We start from the raw sequence: 19,481 nt of genomic DNA on the forward strand, positions 1-19,481 counted from the left end.
ATTTCAGTTTTTGACAAAACAAGCAAGTACAGTGACAGTGTTTTCCATCATTTGTATCATCAGTTGTATCATTTGATTTACACATCATGCCTACCACTTTGTAGATGCAAAATATGTTTTATTGTGAAACAAACAAGAAATAAGACAAAAAAACTGAAAACTTGAGCGTGCGTAACTATTCACCCCCCCAAAGTTAATAATTTGTAGAGCCACCTTTTGCAGCAGTTACAGCTGCTAATCTCTTTGGGTATGTCTCTATAAGCGTGGCACATCTAGCCACTGGGATGTTTGCAAATTCTTCAAGGAAAAACTGCTCCAGCTCCTTCAAGTTCTGCTGGTGTACAGAAATATTTAAGTCATACCACAGATTTTCAATTGGATTAAGGTCTGGGCTTTGACTAGGCCATTCCAAGACATTAAATGTTTCCCCTTAAATCACTCGAGTGTTGCTTTAACAGTATGCTTAGGGTCATTGTCATGCTGGAAGGTGAACCTCCGTCCCAGTCTCAAATCTCTGGAAGACTGAAACAGGTTTTCCTCAAGAATTTCCCTGTATTTAGCACCATCCATCATTCCTTCAATTCTGACCAGTTTCCCAGTCCCTGCGGATGAAAAACATCCCCACTGCATGATGCTGCCACCACCATGCTTCAGTGTGGATGGTGTTCTCCGGGTGATGAGAGGTGTTGGGTTTGCGCCAGACAGCGTTTTCCCTGATGGCCAAAAAGCTCAATTTTAGTCTCATCTGACCAGAGTACCTTCTTTCATATGTTTGGGGAGTCTGCTTTGCTGCTCCTTCAGAGTTATCTTTGATGTTTTTGTTGCCTCTGATGCCCTCCCTGCCTGGTCCATGAGTTTTGGTGAGCAGCCCTCTCTTGGCAGGTTTGTTGTGGTGCCATATTCTTTCCATATTTTTTTATAACGGATTTAATGGTGCTCCATGGGATATTCAAAGTTTAAAAAAAAATTATAACCCAACCCTGATCTATACTTCTCCAAAATGTTGTCCCTGACTTGAGTTCTTCAGTTAACTTTCTGAGACAAGTGTTTCAATTTGTACCATCTACACTATATGACAAAACGTATGTGGACATCTGCTCGTTGAACATCTCATTCCAAAATTATGGGCATTAATATGGAGTCGGTCCCCCCTTTGCTGCTATAACAGCCTCCACTCTTATGGAAAGGCTTTCCACTAGATATTGGAACATTGCTGCGGGGACTTGCTTCCATTCAGCCACAAGAGAATTAGTGAGATCGGGCACTGATGTTGGACGATTAGACCTGACTTGCAGTTGGTGTTCCAATTAATCTCAAAGGTGTTGGGATGGGATTGAGGTCAGGGTCCTGTGCATGCCAGTCAAGTTCTTCCACACCAATCTCTACAAACCATTTCTGTATGGACCTTGCTTTGTGCACAAGGACATTGCCATGCTGAAACAAGAAAGGGCCTTCCCCAAACTGTTACCACAAAGTTGGACGCACAGAATTGTCTAGAATGTAATTGTATGCTGTAGCGTTAAGATTTCCCTGGAACTAAGGGGCCTAGCCCAAACCATGAAAAACAGCCCCAGACCATTATTCCTCCTCCATCCAACTTCACAGTTGGCACTATGCATTGGGGCTGGTAGCGTTCTCCTCGCATCTGCCAAACACAGATTAGTCCGTTGGACTGCCAGATGATGAAGCATGATTCATCAATTCAGAGAACGGGTTTCTACTACTCCAGAGTTTAATGGCAGCGAGCTTTACACCACTCCAGCCAATGCTTGGTATTGCACATGGTGATCTTAGGCTTGTGTGCGGCTGCTCGGTCATGGAAACCCATTTCATGTACTTGATTTTATACACCTGTCAGCAACAGGTGTGGCTGAAATAGCCGAATCTACTCATTTGAAGGGGTATCCACATACTTTTGTATAACAGTGTATCTTTCTTGTAGTTGTCTCCTTGCAGTGAAGTGGCTAGCCACTCCTCCCCAGTCAAAGGCACGTACTGATGTATCTGTGCCATTCCTCAGGGCAGGGGTCAGGGCTGCAGAAACATTGGGGCTAGTTAAACAAGGGCAATCTTACACAGGAGACATGTCATTTTGAAAAGCTTCCAGGTAGCGCGAGGTGAGAGGTTCGAACAGTCATACCTATGATTGACCTAAAATCCCATCTGCATCCCTCAGTAATTGGCAAGGCTGAACAGGAATAGGGATATGTATTAGCTGGAACTAGAGCTAAGAAATGTCCATGCCTAGTTCCTGTATGACCCTTGCCTGAGAGTGTGCAAGAGAGAGGGAGTGAAGGGAGTAATTAGAGAGGACTTAGCAGTCGCTAGAGGAATTTCTCCTCGCTCACAATATGTCAAAGTTTTATTGTACCCCTGATTAAAGTTAAGAGTTGCTGCTGATCTTTGTTTTTGAGAGGGTGATGGTGTCAGAGACTACGGGGAGATGGGCTACAGTGCCAGCCTGGTGTCTCTCTCACAGATAATTACAGGCGTCTGGTAGCCTACAATACAAGTTCAGAGCTGCGCATCTGACACTAATTCAAGACTGAAAGTGTAATTATAAATCTGTATGCCGTGCTGTAGTGAGTCATACTGCCTGCAGAGCCCGGTCTAATGTACATGTTTGCTCTGTAGCAGAAGGTTTGGCCAGGATCTTGGACCACCAGGGAAACCTGTTAGAAGGGGGGATGGATGGCAGGAGCCAGAAGAGCAAATAAAACACAGGATTCGTGAATGAATGGAATTCGTAAATGAATAGGATACTTTTTATTGGACGGAGTTAACAAAGGGCAGCCAAAGATTCTGAGAAAGGTAATAAAATAGCATGTCATTGATATGTTACAAGATCAAATGATGGGACCCATATGTGTTATACTATTGTTGGGTTTTAGAGTTTATCTTTGAAATTCATGCCCTTTTCACATACGTCCTTGGTCACTGTTAGAAAATGACTCTGTGGATGAGGGGTGTGGATGGTCTATAACAGGGTTCCCCAACTGGGAATTTGGCATGCGGATGGTTTTATCCCCCCGCCCACACCAGAAAATCAGCTCCAAGTGATTTTATTTTTGGAAATCTGTTGCCAAGTATTCCAACGCATAATAGAGAGATGTGATTATATGCAAATGTAAGCAAGGTTTCAAATGATTGTGTTTTAGTCAAATATATATCTGTTTGGGCTCCTTGCGGTCAATCTGCAGTCTACAAATAATTTGTAATTATGTTCCGGTCCCCTGACCATCCGCTCAATATTTTATTTTTTATCTAGTTGAGGATCCCTGCTGTAGGACGTCAGCATTTCTCATAGACTTACAGTGTATGACCAGCTTGGAATGTGATGCAGGCTCTTGAGGAGTGGAGATTAGAAATCAAACATCTGTGTGATGTATGAGAGCCCAGCACAGCACTGTGGCCTCAGGCCAGACAGAGCAAATCTTCTCAAGGCGCCAGTGGGAGTGAGACAATGAAACAGGTGTACCATTTGTTATTCCAAACCATGCCCTTTGAACAAAACCTTGAGATACTTTCATTTCATACTATAGGAGCTGTGTGAAAAAATAGACAATTGGGTTAAAATGACTTTATAATCATACAGTACATCTTTCATATTGGACCGAGAGGCATCTGGCAACGTGAAACAGAATGTCTAACTAAGAAGGCCTGTGGTTCTTAGAGAATAAAGTATAATGGTTCACCTTTCCGTAGACATGTTAGAGCTCCATAAACACACAACATATTTACTGTGTACTCAAAAACAGTACATCTGACTGATCAAACCAATTTTATCTGCATAGTAGATACAGTAATCACAGAACATATAGGACCATACTTTTAGATGAAATACATGAGGCACTTGGTCTATGAAATATACCAAGCACTTTAATTGCACAGGGACACTGCACATTATAGCTTGATATGACAAACGTTTACTCTTTAGATATAGTCTTTCAGAATTATCTTATAAGTTTATTTGCTGTCAACATAAACTTTCAGATAAGGGTTTTGAATTTATTGCAAGAGCAGGCACATTGGCTTCAGCTTTTGGCACATTAAACTCGACAGAATTGCACTTTACTTTCAAAGTTCTGTTAAAACAGTAGAGTTTCTTAGGAGAGGCTGAGGATGCCCTCTCCTTTTTGGGGTTCTGTTTGCACTTTTCAACACTTTCTTCCTGTGTGATGGGAGTAGTACTAGTTTCAAGCTTCTCCTGGTTGCTGGGCATCTTATGACAAGCGCCCTTTTGCGTTGTGGTGGACACATGATTATCCACGCTTGGAGCGTTTTCCGTTCCATGGTTGGCCCTGCAGCAGCCTTGGTGTGTGTGGGCTAACGTGCAGCCCAGAGGAGAGGCAGGAGGACCTTGAGTCTGAGCTGGGGTGTTAGGACTGTCACCAGGGCCAGAGGACCCTCCAGTCCGGTGTGAATCCTCCAGCCCAGATGGGTCTGGGGCAGCGCTCTGGTCCCTGGGGAGGCCACCCAGGACGGGGACAGTGTGAACACAGTAGCTTCTGAGGTGGCAGCTGTGAGGGCCCTGTCTGGGCATCCTGCCCGGGGTGCAGTGGTGGAAGTGGGATGGGGGACAGTGTACATAGTTCATACGGCAATCTATGGGTTTGTAGACGGCGTCCAGAGTGGATAGGAAGTTCTGGCCTTTGTTGGCATGGCTGCCTGTGAGGGTGAACTGAGGAGTGGGGCATGGGGAGTCCTGGGTTGTTTGAGTGCATGGGTGGGGAGTCCACTGCATACCCATAGACTGCTGAGGAGGAGGGGGGTCCCCACATGTGCAGGTTGTGTTATGAGAGTACTGGCATTTGGATCTGGGTTTAGTAGCCAGTGTGCCCAGTCCCTTTTCAGAGCAGGACCCTCTGCCGGGCTCTGCCTTGCTCTTAAAGGGGATGTGTGTGCAGAGGGCAGAGTGGGGGGCTATTCCATTATAGAGCTGGGTGCACGTCTCCTGTTCCTCTGCAGGTTTCTCCTCATTCCTAGGGTTTGAAGCTAATGGTTCCAGTTCGTAATGCTCATGCTCCACCTCTCCTCCTCGACTGTCCAGTTGGTACTTGGTGCCATGCTTGCCCTGGGGCGAGGGGACGTTGGTGGTGCCCTCTTTGAAAGCCTGGCACTGAAACCTCTTGGGCAGAGGGATCTGTCCACAGGTGCCCTGGGGGCCCAGGCAACGGCACATGCACTGGAAGAAGAAGGTGGCGAAGGCCCAACTGATGCACATGATAAGCATCATGAAGGTGCCCAGCTGGGTGTAGGCCAGCACCGTGGATGGCATCATCATCGCCCCGGCGACAAACGTGGTGAGTGCCGCCATGGCAATAGCGGAACCCATCCGGCCGAGGGAGAAGACGACTTTCCCTTCGCGGTCGGGGTCAGGGGCGAGGCGATAAGCGACTCCATAGTGCACCGCGAAGTCCACCGACAGACCCACCGCCACTGAGATGGTGACTGACTCCAGCACGTTGAGCTCCCAGCCCAATAGAACCAGCGAGCCCACCGTGACGAAGATGGTGCCCGCGATGGAGAGGATGGCGTAGAGGCTGATGATGATGTTCCAGGTGGTGAGGAGCATGACCACGAAGGCCACCACCACGGACAATGCCATGGCGATAAGAGTGCCATCTGATAGGCTGTCCTGCAGGTCATAGAACTCCAGGTTGCTGACGAACCAGCCGTAATTCAGCCCGGCCGGGGCGCTCTTCAGCTCCTCCTGGATCCAGGTGTCCACCTCATAGTAGAACTGGTGCATCTTCTCGTAGGCCAGTGTGAACAGGTAGGCGCTCTGGAACTCCAGGACGATGGCCCGGATGGTGTCGTTGATGTCGAAGCGAGGCCCGGGGGTCTTACTGTCCAGGTGGAAGCTGGTGCTGCGGTCCAGCTCCATGATGGCCCTCTTGATGCACAGCTCAAAGATTTCCTGCTTGTAGGGGAACGTTGACTGGCTGCAGCAAGGGTAGACCGAGGCCTCTTCACAGTCCCGGTTCTCCATCCACTGCTTAAAGGTCTCAATGAAGCAGCTGGTGAAGTCCTGCTCCTCCGACTGGAACACAAAGCTCTGGTTCCTTAGCCTCTGGCAGAAGTTGAGGATCCACAGCTGGGAGGCTGGGCTGGCGATGTTGAAGGTGTTGTCCAGCATAAGTTTGCCTTTGTTCTTAGGGTTGAGGGGGTCCCCATTGTCCACGGGGGTGACCCCCCAGATGATGGTGATGGGCATGTGCAGGTCCTCCCCATGGTGGACTCTCTCAAACATGAACAGTTTCTTGTACTCTGCGTCGTAGCGCTCAAAGGGGTGGGAGGAGCGGAACACCTTGAACTCTGAGAGCTCCAGGGAGGGCAGCTTCATCTTGGGGTTGACACACACCACGTACGCCCCTCCCACTGTGAAGGCCAGGAACCAGAAGAGCCAGAGGTAGCGCAACTTGATCACGATGCAGGGCAGCACCTTCTCAAAGAAGATTCGGGAGGCCTCGGAGATGGTGAACAGGCACTTGCTGGCCTTCTGGCACAGGTTGGCCCAGAGAGTGCAGAACCCACTCTGCTGTGGGGGAGGTTGAGAGCAGGTGAAGATGTTGGGCAGGTAACGCTCATGGAGCACCACCACGGCCGGCAGCCAGGTCACCATCAGTATGTAGTTAACCAAGATGGCCGTGCCGGCGTAAACGCCAAAACAACGGATTGCGGTGATGTTGCTAACGTAGTTGGCGTAGAAGGCGGCAGCCGTGGTAAAGCTGGTGACGAACATGGAGAGGGCGGCGTGCTGCAGAGTGATGCTCACCGTCTCCGACAGCTCAGCGTTGGGCTTGTCGAACTTGGTGTAGTTCCACACGTCACAGAGGACAAAGGCGTCGTCCGCCCCGATGCCCACCAGGATGATGAGGGCCGTGAGGTTCATGAAGGGGAAGAATTCAAAGTCGAACACCATGCGGTACAGGAAGTAGGACACGATCAGGGAGCTGATGATGGCGATCATGGTCATCAGGGTGATGAACACAGATCGGGTGTACACACACATGACAAACAGCACAATCACTATGGCTATGGCCGGATACACGGTATCCGTCAGTAGGTAGTCCTGGAACAGGTTATGTTTGATACCGAACTCAATACCCGTGATGGTGGTGATGCCGTCCGAGCAGTTCCAGTTCTCAAAGTTGTCCAGGTAAATGTTCATCATGGTCTCCCCTTTCTCTGTGGGGGAGAACAGCATGCCATGTTTCAGGACAGGGATAAGGTAGTCGGTGTTCTTTGGGCTCATAAAGTCTTTGTCCACCAGGAAGTGGAAGATCTGGTAAACGGCGTTGTACTTGGTGCACTTGCGGGGGACGATGGTGCACTTGGATTGGTCCTTCCTGCGCGTGGTCATGTCCCAGCAGTCGGGGCCAAGTGTTCCGTTGTGGTAGTATTTGGCGCAGGAGCGCAGGATCTTGAGGGTGTGTGACACGTCGCGCTCTGTGATCTTCTGGCAGGAGGACTTGTTGGTGAGGATGGCTACGTAGTTACCCAGGGTCCAGCTGGGGCAGCAGGAGGCGTCGGTGGTGCGCTGGCACAGGCTCCAGTACTGGGGATGGGAGCGCACCTGGGGACAACACAATACAACAAGATATAAGAACAGAGTCTGACTAGAACATAACTATTGACCCAAGGAGACCATAACAGGAGACAAGGCCAATATATCAGTTGGGTTAGTTCCAGCCTGAGGCAGCATAGACACCCAACATACAATTTCTAATATGATGGGGCTTAGTTCAGGCATTGAAAAATCATTAACATGGCACAATTTGACATGAGCAAACGCTGAGGCACATCATCAACAGTGCTGTTCCACTTACCCGTGTATTGTCCAAATTGCACATGGATTTAATTGCTTGTATATTCCAAAGGTTCTTCCCCTCTGCAGATGTGAATACTAATCTGGAGTATCTGTCACCTGCACATACATTAAGAGCATCCGGTTAGCATTTCATCGTAGTCAAACATTCAGTCAGTCAAACACTTACTAGACAAACACTTGAAACGGGAGAAGCATGATGAGTTTGTACCTGGGACATCACAGAAGAAACTGTCTTTACTGAAGTCCCAGTCAGCTTGTCTTTTATCTCTGTCAAAGTGATCTTCAGCCCACCTGTCCTCTTGGTGACTGGAATACAAAAGTAATGGTGTGATTGCACTGCTAACACTTCATACATTACAATGAAGTTTTCTATCAATTCTGAAGATCCACATGACAGAACGAGACTGAATCCGCTTAAAGCAAACACACAGCAGAGATTTGCACATGGTAACCAAAGAGTACGAAAAGGTCATTCTTAAAACAAACTAAGGAAACGGGTTTAGACCGACCCATTTAAGCGATTACAAAGCCAGTGATTATATCATAATCGGTGAAGTGATCACTATCAGATTGCAATCTTTATTTTTCTAATCATTATAATAGCCAGATCATTGTGATGAGCAGGGGTTTCAGGGACACATCTGAAAGAGACATTCTTCCTTTAATCAGGAGTCTGTCAGAGGAGACTGAGGCCATGGCAGAATGATGCAGAGAGTCCTGTTGACAGGCCTGACCCTGGAGCCTCCCCCTCCCCAGTGATCAAGATGAGTAATGGAGATGGGCCGGGGATTGAACAATCTCCCCCACCAATCCTCTTGCAGGATGGGATTGAGATTTAGTGTGTGTGCTTGTCTGTTTCTGTCTGTCAGCAGGATACATCACTCCATTTCATGGCCTGAGGCCTGATCCTGACCAGTCCCCTTCATCAGGGATGTTGAATCAATACATGTGTCACTAAAGGGTTAGAAGGATGACATTAAATGGACAGGATCTGTGAGTTCGGCTTTGTTACCTTTTCGCCTGCTCGTCGGCATACTTGAATGGGTAGTTAGCTAGGGTTGCTTTGTACCCTGTGTTTTTCACCATGTTATTCCATGTGACTAATCGCTGGCCTATTGCCGTGCCTCGTGGCTCAAATCCCTGAAGAAACAGACAAACAGAGGACATCTATTTATTAGTTCACCAGGAAATTGACCTTCGACATATTGGACTCTTCACATGCACTAAATATAATGATTTTGGTGTGTCAGAAACACTAAGTTTTCAATCTTGATCAAAATAAAGTCCAGTATTTTCTATGGAGAAAGTTTTGTGCTTTCCTTCGATTGGCATGGCCTACTCACCAGTAAGGGGTCTGAGAAGTCTGGCAGGTCTGGCACCAGAATACCCACCAGGGCACACACCACGATGAGGACTGTACACACCCCCAGCACCACCACTGGCCAATCAGCAATCAGCTCTGCATAGCTGGAGATGAAGGTCAGGTGTTGATTAAACACAAAGCTGATGGCTTTATTACTATACGAATATTATATGTACTGATAACCAAACAGAAAAGAGAAGGGTACACTAGTAGAATATCCAAAAGAGTATAAGGTGCTCATTGAAACGTCATGTAGATATTTAAGTATATTCAGTGTTCTGACTTGAGGGAAACTCAGTGGAAGGCATGTCTTGTAGAGGAACATGTGAGGTGGTTAGCAGGTTCCAGGCACAGAGAGCCCTTTCCACATCGATAACTGTGATGATTCACTACACAGGAATGACAGCTCGGCAGGGTTTTGATGGACTCAAGGAGAGCGAGAGAAGAGCTTTCGTTAAAAAAAAAATAAGATAATTATTTTTGGCAGATCTTACCTTTTTGGGAACCGAAAAGGCCTTGCAGGGCTGAAAAACAAAAGAGAGATAAATCAGATTTACATTTAGAAGTCAAAGCAAAATCCAATCAGAACCAGATTTGTCTCGGCATCCGTGCAGGGGGAATATGTTTCTTCATGAAAGGTTTTTGAGCAGCAATGCAGCACACACCTTGTGTGGAACAACTAGCTCTATTCAAACTTACATGCCCTCAGGGGACAGCGACCTCTTTTTGGTGAACTTTTGGTTTTCATTAAATAATAATAATGTATTCAAAAACCACACACAAATGTAGCGCCTGAAGAATCTCTGACACTAACCGGTTTAGACAAGAGTAACATCAATATCAATCTCTTTTAGGTCTGCTTTCTGTTTCTAACCTACAAAGCCCCACACAGTGCTGTAGTGCATGAAGAGGACTAGAGTCCCATTAGTGTGATCTCTCTTGTGCCATAAACACAGACAGAGAGGATCAGCACTGGGCTTCCCCGTTGCCAAAAGAAGCTTTCAGCGGCTCTGGATGTGTCTGGACTTCCCATCAGCACCTTCCCAGATCAGTGGGAAGCCTACGGACTGCAGAGTGCAAGCACAAGTCAGGGGGAATCAGATACGGCCACCGGATCACACAGGGCCCAGGAGAGATAAGAGCAAGGCCAGGAGCGTGAGGATATGGGGACAGGAGGGAGGGAGGGTAGAGGTGGGGCGGAGATAGGGCTGGGCGATATAGCCAAATATCATGTCACTGTATTTTAAAAGAATTGGATGGTATGGCGGTATTTGACTATATTTTTTATGTTTTTGAATAATAAAAGTTGTACATTTGCTTTATGAGTAGTGGCAACACATACATTCTAAGTGATTTCAATGGGTCTTTCTCCATTCTGATTGTTTTATACTGTTCAAAAATAATTTCAAGCATTTTCATACATTTCTGTATTTGCTGTACTCATTTGAGATCATTTCCACACTGCCACGTACGGATACACGATATGGGCAAACAATCTAGGCCTAATTTTTAACCAAATGTTGCAAATGCTATTTGACACTTTTGGAATCATGGAAATAAATCTAATCAAATCAAAGTTCATTTGTTATGTGCGCCGAATATTGTAAATACACCAGTTAGTCAGGCTGATTGAGGCAGTATGTACATGTAGACATGGTTAAAGTGACTATGCATATAAGATAAACAGAGTGTAGCAGCAGCGTAAAAAGAGGGTTTGGGGGAAGCACAATGCAAACACAATGCAAATAGTCCGGGTAGCCATTTGAGTACCTGTTCAGGAGTCTTATGGCTTGGGGGTAAAAACTGTTGAGAAGCCTTTTTGTCCTAGACTTGGCACTCCGGTACCACTAGTAGAGAGAACAGTCTATGACTGGGGTGGCTGGGGTCTTTGACAATTTTTAGGGCCTTCCTCTGACACCGCCTGGTGTAGAGGTCCTGGATGGCAGGCAGCTTAGCTCCAGTGATGTACTGGGCCGTACGGACTACCCTCTGTAGTGCCTTGCGGTCAGAGGCCGAGCAATTGCTGTACCAGGCAGTGAAGCAACCAGTGCTCTCGATGTTGCAGCTGTAGAACCTTGAGGATCTCAGAACCCATGCCAAATCTTTTCAGTTTCCTGAGGGGGAATAGGCTTTGTCGTGCCCTCTTCAAGACTGTCTTGGTGTGTTTGGACCATTCTAGTTTGTTGTTGATGTGGACGAAGAGGAACTTGAAGCTCTCAACCTGCTCCACTACAGCCCCGTCGATGAGAATGGGGGCGTGCTCGGTCCTCCTTTTCCTGTAGTCCACAATCATCTCCTTAGTCTTGGTTACGTTGAGGGCTAGGTTGTTATTCTGGCACCACATGGCCAGGTCTCTGACCTCCTCCCTATAGACTGTCTCGTCGTTGTCGGTGATCAGGCCTAACACTGTTGTGTCGTCTGCAAACTTAATGATGGTGTTGGAGTCGTGCCTGGCCATGCAGTCATGGGTGAACAGAGGGTACAGGAGGGGACTGAGCATGCACCCCTGTGGAGCTCCAGTGTTGAGGATCAGCGTGGCAGATGTGTTGCTACCTACCCTCACCACCTGGGGTGGCCCGTCAGGAAGTCCAGGATCCAGTTGCAGAGGGAGGTGTTTAGTTCCAGAATCCTTAGCTTAGTGATGAGCTTTGAGGGTACTATGGTGTTGAACGCTGCGCTCTAGTCAATGAATAGCATTCTCACATAAGTGTACCTTTTGTCCAGGTGGGAAAGGGCAGTGTGGAGTGCAATATAGATTGCATCATCTGTGGATCTGTTTGGGCGGTATGCAAATTAGAGTGAGTCTAGGGTTTCTGGGTTAATGGTGTTGATGTGAGCCATTACCAACCTTTCAAAGCACTTCATGGCTACGGACGTGAGTGCTACGGGTCTGTAGTCATTTAGGCAGGTTGCCTTTGTGATCTTGGGCACAGGGACTATGGTGGTCTGCTTGAAACATGTTGGTATTACAGACTCAATCAGGGACATGTTGAAAATGTCAGTGAAGACACCTGCCAGTTGGTCAGCACATGCCCGGAGCACACGTCCTGGTAATCCGTCTGGCCCCGCAGCCTTGTGTATGTTGACCTGTTGAAAGGTCTCACTCACGTCGGCTACGGAGAGTGTGATCACACAGTGATCCGGAACAGCTGATGCTCTCATGCATGCCGCTGTGTTGCTTGCCTCGAAGCGAGCATAGAAGTGATTTAGCTCGTCTGGTAGGCTCGTGTCACTGGGCAGCTCGCAACTGTGCTTCCCTTTGTAGTCTGTAATAGTTTGCAAGCCCTGCCACATAAGACCACCGGCTCCGAAGCTTTAGTATGATTCAATATTAGCCCTATATTGACAATTTGCCTGTTTGATGGTTCGTCGCAAGGAATAGCAGGATTTCTTTTAAGCTTCCAGGTTAGAGTCCCGCACCTTGAAAGCGGCAGCTTTACCCTTTAGCTCAGTGCGAATGTTGCCTGTAATCCATGGCTTCTGGTTGGGGTATGTACGTACAGTCACTGTGGGGACGACGTCCTAGATGCACTTATTGATAAAGCCAGTGACTGATGTGGTGTACTCCTCAATGCCATTGGAAGAATCCCGGAACATGTTCCATGCTGTGCTAGCAAAACAGTCCTGAAGTTTAGCATCTGCTTCATCTGTCCAATTTTTTATAGACCGAGTCACTGGTGCTTCCTGCTTTAATTTTTGCTTGTAAGCAGGAATCAGGAGGATAGAGTTGTAGTCGGATTTACCAAATGGAGGGCGAGGGAGAGCTTTGTACGCGTCTCTATGTGTGGAGTACAGGTGATCTAGAATTGTTTTCCCTCTGGTTGCACATTTAACATGTTGATAGATATTTAGTAGAACTAATTTAAGTTTCCCTGCATTAAAGTCTCTGGCCACTAGGAGCGCCGACTCTGGGTGAGTGGTTTCCTGTTTGCTTATTTCCTTATACAGCTTCCTTATACAGAGTGCGGTCTTAGTGCCAGCATATGTCTGTGGTGGTAAATAAACAGCCACGAAAAGTATAGCTGAAAACTCTCTAGGCAAGTAGTGTGGCCTGCAATTTATCACACTATACTCTACTTCAGGCGAGCAAAATCTAGAGACTTCCTTAGATTTCGTGCACCAGCTTTTGTTTACAAATACACAAACTAATAGTGTAATTATAGAACGCTAGTGAATTTAAATGAAGAAGCATAGTGAAAACTGCATCGTTGTCATCAACATTGTTGCAATCGCTGCATTGACCATGATGACTTAATGCAAGTGTCTTGTGATCGAGGAACAACAAATCTGTTCCTTGAATGATGGGGCGGCGCTAGGACTGTGTGGAAAGCGGCATGGAGAGAGATGACTCAAGTAGCGAAGTAAACTACAAAAATTGACATTACATATGGCGTATCACATTTAACAAACCAAACATTCAAATACCGTTATAGAAAGTAAAGTAAAAACCCAAACCGGTCCGTGCATCAATACCGGTATATCGTAAAATACAGTATACCGCCCAGCCCTAGGTGGGAGATGTCTTCATATGCCATAAAAACGAGTGTACAAAACATTAGAAACATGACCAGGTGAATGTAGGTGAAAGCTATGATCCCTTATTGATGTCAATTGTTAAATCCACTTCAATCAGTGTAGCTGAAGGGGAGGACAGAGGTTAAAGAAGGATTTTTAAGCCTCGAGGCAATTGAGACATGGTTTGGGTGTGTGTGCCATTCAGAGGGTGAATGGGCAAGACAAAAGATTTAAGTGCCTTTGAACGGGGTATGGTAGTAGGTGCCAGTCACACCAATTTGAGTGTGGGCTTTTCATACTCAACAGTTTCCCAGCCAACTTGACACAACTGTGGGAAGCATTGGAGTCAACATGGGCCAGCCTCCCTGTGGAACACTTGACACCTTGTAGAATCCATGCCCTGACGGATTGAGGCTGTTGGAACGCAAAAGGGGGTGACTCACAATATTAGGGAGGTGTTCCTAATGTTGTGTCCACTCAGTGTATACTCTGACTGGTCAAACTGACAGCGAATGGCAGTGACAGACTCACATGATCACATACACACAGGCTGGTGGCTATGAAGTCTCTAGAACTGTGGACAGACTGTCCTAACATTATGTCCTAGGGACGATAGACATTATTACTTTACACTGCAACCGTGACATGTTCATCCTCATTCTCATCTTCTATTCACTGCAACCTGCATGAGTATTGCACTACCACGGTCACAATTTGGCACAGGCCTCACAGCCCACATCATGGACAAGGTAAGATTACACAAGAAACATAAACAAGGAAATCAGTATCCCAAACAGGGAAGTGAGCTCAGACGATTCTCTGCATTAGTCAATCACAGTGCACGCACACAGGTGCCAGGAGGTGGCTGTATTTTTCCTCATTCTCCCCTTTAAAAGGGAATCCATGGAATGCTATAATTAGTGGTTGCCATGGCACTGTGAAGCACAGATGAACAAAAGCTATTGGCAGGAATTTTTCACCACAGGGTAACTTCTGGGGAGGCAGTAAATCCACTTTAAAGTTAGCTGAACATGTTAATATGACAACCAGATGTTGTACGGCACAGGCTTTGAACAATCATCATATTGTAGACACAAGTTGAGTCCCATTAACACTACCAACCTGGAGTGAAGCTCTTTGCTATTTTTTTTTGCATTCAAGTAGACAGGGATTTAACCTTTTAAAATACGAGAGCCTGATACTAACAATGCCAAATGAAAAACACATTCCCCCTACCTTAAGTTAGCATTGTTTGCCAAGGAAAAATCTGTAACTTCATTTATTCTATGCCGTCTGTTAGTTTCCATGTACGGGCCTCGAACAGCGGAATTCGGGACAGAGATATGGCCCAGAAGGAAGGAGAGTTATTGTAAATGGTTGAACTGGATTCATAAAGCATCTTTAGTCGTGGAGCCATCAAAAAAAGCACTGCTGCCTATTTATTTGCGCGATCTGTTTTGGATCTATTTTAAACTTTCCGAACCCTGACCACATTTCAGACGAATAAGAAGATGTCTAAAACAGAGGTAGCCCTATACTTTGGATTTACGACAGACATCCGAATCCTCAGATTCTATTTCAGCATGTTTTTTTGCATGAAGCAAACTTTTAAATATTTTTTCACTTAAAAAAAAACAAAGTATAAGCCTAGAATATGAATTGAAGTTGGCATTAAAAATATCAGCTTTGTGTCTCAATTCTCTTTTTTCCAATCTGTCAATGGGAGTAGTAATGTGAAAAAATGCAGACTAATGTCCTTGGAAAAAACACCCTCTAAAGGAGAAGAGAGGAGGTGCTGGGGTGGGGAGGAGAAATCCGTTGACTGATGATCACAGGCTCTAAATCCAGCAGGATGACAACCCACAGAGTCAGGTTTCCTCCCCTTCTCTGATCCCAGTCCCCTTCAAACAAACTCCCACAATTCTTCCACAAACTTACAACAGCTACCCTTCCTAAATGTTATTCTATTTACCCGAAAGGGGAATGTTTATGGATCACAGGGTTAATTAATAAAGTTACTTGGGAGCAGCAACCAGGTCAGGCCGCGGTGGCCATGTTGACGTGTGGTGGAGTGAAGGGAGGAGAGAGAGGGGTCAGGGGTTACAGAGCTGAGGAGGGAAAACTGCTAACAGACACAGCATATATTCTGTAATAAGGGGCTGCATGAAGTGCTCAAGTCAGCCCAATTACTGTCAACTCTCAATTATTTGCTCCTGTGATTAAAACTCACTGGAACACTGCACACAATTAGAGTCTTGTTCAAGTTATGGAATTGTAAGAGTTGCTTGAGGGTGAAATACAAATATCAGCACGATACCATAGGCATAACATACAGCAGTGAAATGCTGAGTTTTAAAAAGTATTGACCATCAGGGAGTAGCCACCAAAGTCAGGGCTCATCAACTTCCATTGTACACCTTAAATAGATTTATGAGGTACAGTATTCATTCTTACAAGCTCGTAAAATTGTATTTACAAGCTATCTACACAGCACAGGTCTAGTTATTTTGGGGAGAGAACAAGGCCTCTGGATGCAAGCGTGTATGAGAAAATGTTAGTCTGAATAAGAGGTTACTGCTGTATAATAAGTCTATGCGCAGTTTGTTTGTGTGTTTGTAGAAGGGAAACGGAACAGCCACATCAGCCAGTGCATCGGGTCTGGAGGTCACAGCTGCCATCTCCACATTCTTGGGATTGAAATATGGGAGTGTACAAATTCCATACATACAGGCCAGATTTCAACACTGTAGCCAATAGTTACAAGCTGTCCAAGAGATGTCTTTATCATCCTGTGGCCTCGCTCCCTTTATAGCAACCAGCTTATCCCCCATGAGTCCAGGGGCTTCAGGACCAACCCCAAAGAATGTATGGGTATTGCACATGCTTTCACCAACACTGCACTGAGCTAACCAACAGACATTGTCAACTAGGCCGAGCAGGGCGAATTACCGATACCGATAAGTCATTATGGCAATAAGTATGTCCATGTCATGAATTATTAATGTGGTGGCTTATGGTGTTCATAAGTTATTTGCTCAATAGACTAGATCCACGATGAGCAAGTTTAACCGGTTTAAGCAATAATTCCTACAATATACCACCAATACCAACACCTTTAATTTCATAGTCATGATGATGGACTTCATGTCAGTCTTGACACAGATCCAACAGGAGGCAGTACTAGATGAGTGTGTTGTATGTTGGCCTATTCCTGTAGCAGGACAACAGGTCAAAGTCTCTATTGCTGAACACATTCGGTACAAGCGGCTGCACAAGACCTCCAGCAGTGGAACCAATGGCTTTCAGCTGCCAGCCCAACCAGCCCCAACCCATCACATCCAACATCCGCATTCAGACCTTGAGGACCGGGCTTCTGCAAGACGGGAGGCTGTGTTACCATTTGCTTCTTGCATGACCGAGATTCCTCTACTGCACAAAGTCAAGGAGTGGAACCAACGGCAAGCAGCTGTGCTGACCCATCAAGTCCTCTCCTAGTGCCTTTATGAAGATGTCCAACAACATATTAAGGCCTGGAAGCTGCTTGATAAGGAGATCTGGGAGTTTCGCATGATTGACATGAGCTGCCCACCCCTAGTTGACACTCTGTTGCAGATGTCATGCTGGCTAGAGCAGTTAAACAGAATGGTAACCAGGCTAGAGTTCCCTGCCTGTAGTGGTGGCCATTTTGAGAGTAAACCTCCCCCTCGTTTTTCTATATATTTTTTTATATAACCTTTATTTAACTAAGCAAATTCTTATTTACTCATCATTTGGCCCAATTTCAAGATACGCCCTCCATTAAGACTTGATACGTGATCTGGTGCATACATGTCTAGACAGAAAGGTAAACTCATGTAAAAAGCCCAAGCACCACATAATCCTCTTTGTTTACCTACAATATCCAGTTTCAAGCACAGCAGTGCCTCTAGCTCCTGCCTGGGTCTCTTTGATCCAGCACGCCCGTTTGTTGTCCTGGGACTGATCTCACAGAGATATCAGGGTATCTTTTGTGTAAAGAGATACATGTTCATCCCTCCCAGCTCCTCTTTATACTATTCTATCCATGTTCTCTGCTCTCTCCGGGCCATCTAAGGCCACAGTGTCTGAAGGCTCTCCAGCTCTAACCGCAACTCTTGACAAAGAGGGTTTGGCGAGACGGCGCTGTGACATCTTGGAAGTGTCTGGTGACACAGCCGTCTGGTGAGTTGCAGACCAGGGCCAGCGGCTGTTGGGGCTGAGCGTCAGTTAAGGCCAGTAATGAAGTCTGACCTGTCCTCCCTGAGCTGAGAGAGTGAGTGTGAGGATGGGGGTGGTGGCCGAGATGGAAAATTCCAACCATTAGCTATGTTCACCAAGTGCGCAGAGGCTGAAGAAACTAAGAGAAAAAAACTAGTGATTCATAAGAACCTTCACATCTACAGTATATCAGAATGACGTTAGTACACCAAGCTGCATGCATTGTTATGTTAAATGTTTGAATATTAATTGAATCCAGGAAGAATAATACAGTGTATTCTCAAGACTGTTTTGAAAAACTATGAGAACAAATATAGGGGAGTCACTATTGGAACCATAGATGAAGGTCCATTATAAACTAAATATACAATGCAATTTTGCACATACATGATTGAGGGATTGTGCCTTCAACTTAAATACCATTTGGACAGGCTGTTAAAAGGGCATTATACGGGATCATATTACATGCTAGTAACTATTTATAAAGCATTACAAAAGTTATCAAATCTTCCATTAGGCCTAATCCCCCAGAGAGCCGAGTCAGCCGTGGGAGGACCAGTAACGAAGCCTCACTAACTGCTCTCTCTACCAGAAGAAGAAAGAAAAAAGAGCAACCAAATTTGAAGTTATGACAGAGTGCTGTTCAGATGCAGCTTTGATCCTGGTTTATAGGATAGTATGGCTTGGGTGGGTACCTTTATGGGCTTTGCTTTGCGCCATGCTCAGGGGCCATTTAGTATAGAGCATGGACTGGAGCACAGTCTGGAGCAGGGGCACTGGGAGCTCACCCCTCCTGTTATTTTTCGTACGTGCATGTACGGGATCCCCCCCCCCCCCCCGAATCCCTCCCACCCCCCCGAATCCTTCCCACCCCCACGAATCACTCTCACCCCCCTGAATCCCTCCCACCCCCCCGAATCCTTCCCACCCCCCCGAATCCCTCTCACCCATGGATGAGAGCATTAAGTTGGGTTTATTTAGGTGAAAACGTCTAAAACCAACAAAAGCGGCTTACAAGCTTCTAAGATTGTCACCAGATTGTCACCTTCACCAGCAAATTAACTGCCGAAGTAAGAGGCCAGGAGGGTCCCATTTCTCAAGTTTTACAACAGGCAGAAGTGTCTCAGTGTTAAGGCAGGTGATAAATTGTACCGGGGGGGGAGAAAGCTTTTTGGCCCAATTCGGTTGATCCTGGGTAAAGGTACAGTGGGGCAAAAAAGTATTTAGTCAGCCACCAATTGTGCAAGTTATCCCACTTAAAAATGTAATTTTCATCATAGGTACACTTCAACTATTACAGACAAAATGAGAAGAAAAAAAATACAGAAAATCACATTGCAAATAAATTCATAAAAAATTCTACAAATTATGGTGGAAAATAAGTATTTGGTCAATAACAAAAGTTTATCTCAATACTTTGTTATATACCCTTTGTTGGCAATGACAGAGGTCAAACGTTTTCTGTAAGTCTTCACAAGGTTTTCACACACTGTTGCTGGTATTTTGGCCCATTCCTCCATGCAGATCTCCTCT

The 19,481-nt window shown here is 46.0% G+C and overlaps 1 protein-coding gene across 2 annotated transcripts in view; it reads right to left on the bottom strand.

Moving 5' to 3' along the window:
- Positions 1–2,734: 2,734 nt before the first annotated feature.
- Positions 2,735–19,481, bottom strand: part of LOC110522298 (protein dispatched homolog 1) — a 28,167-nt gene continuing 11,420 nt past the window's right edge. For both annotated transcript variants that reach the window (XM_090232914.1, XM_021600576.3), the window contains exons 3-8: positions 9,692–9,721; positions 9,178–9,301; positions 8,847–8,974; positions 8,043–8,140; positions 7,833–7,930; positions 2,735–7,579 (exon numbers count right to left, since the gene is read on the bottom strand). In XM_090232914.1, the coding sequence (XP_090089040.1) occupies positions 3,977–7,579; positions 7,833–7,930; positions 8,043–8,140; positions 8,847–8,974; positions 9,178–9,301; positions 9,692–9,721 (4,081 nt within the window). In that variant the 3' untranslated portion in view covers positions 2,735–3,976. The remainder of the gene's footprint in view (positions 7,580–7,832; positions 7,931–8,042; positions 8,141–8,846; positions 8,975–9,177; positions 9,302–9,691; positions 9,722–19,481) is intronic.

This window comes from Oncorhynchus mykiss, chromosome 4 (genome assembly GCF_057628025.1).
Source record: "Oncorhynchus mykiss isolate SJ-2025 chromosome 4, ASM5762802v1, whole genome shotgun sequence".
Lineage (NCBI taxonomy): Eukaryota > Metazoa > Chordata > Actinopteri > Salmoniformes > Salmonidae > Oncorhynchus > Oncorhynchus mykiss.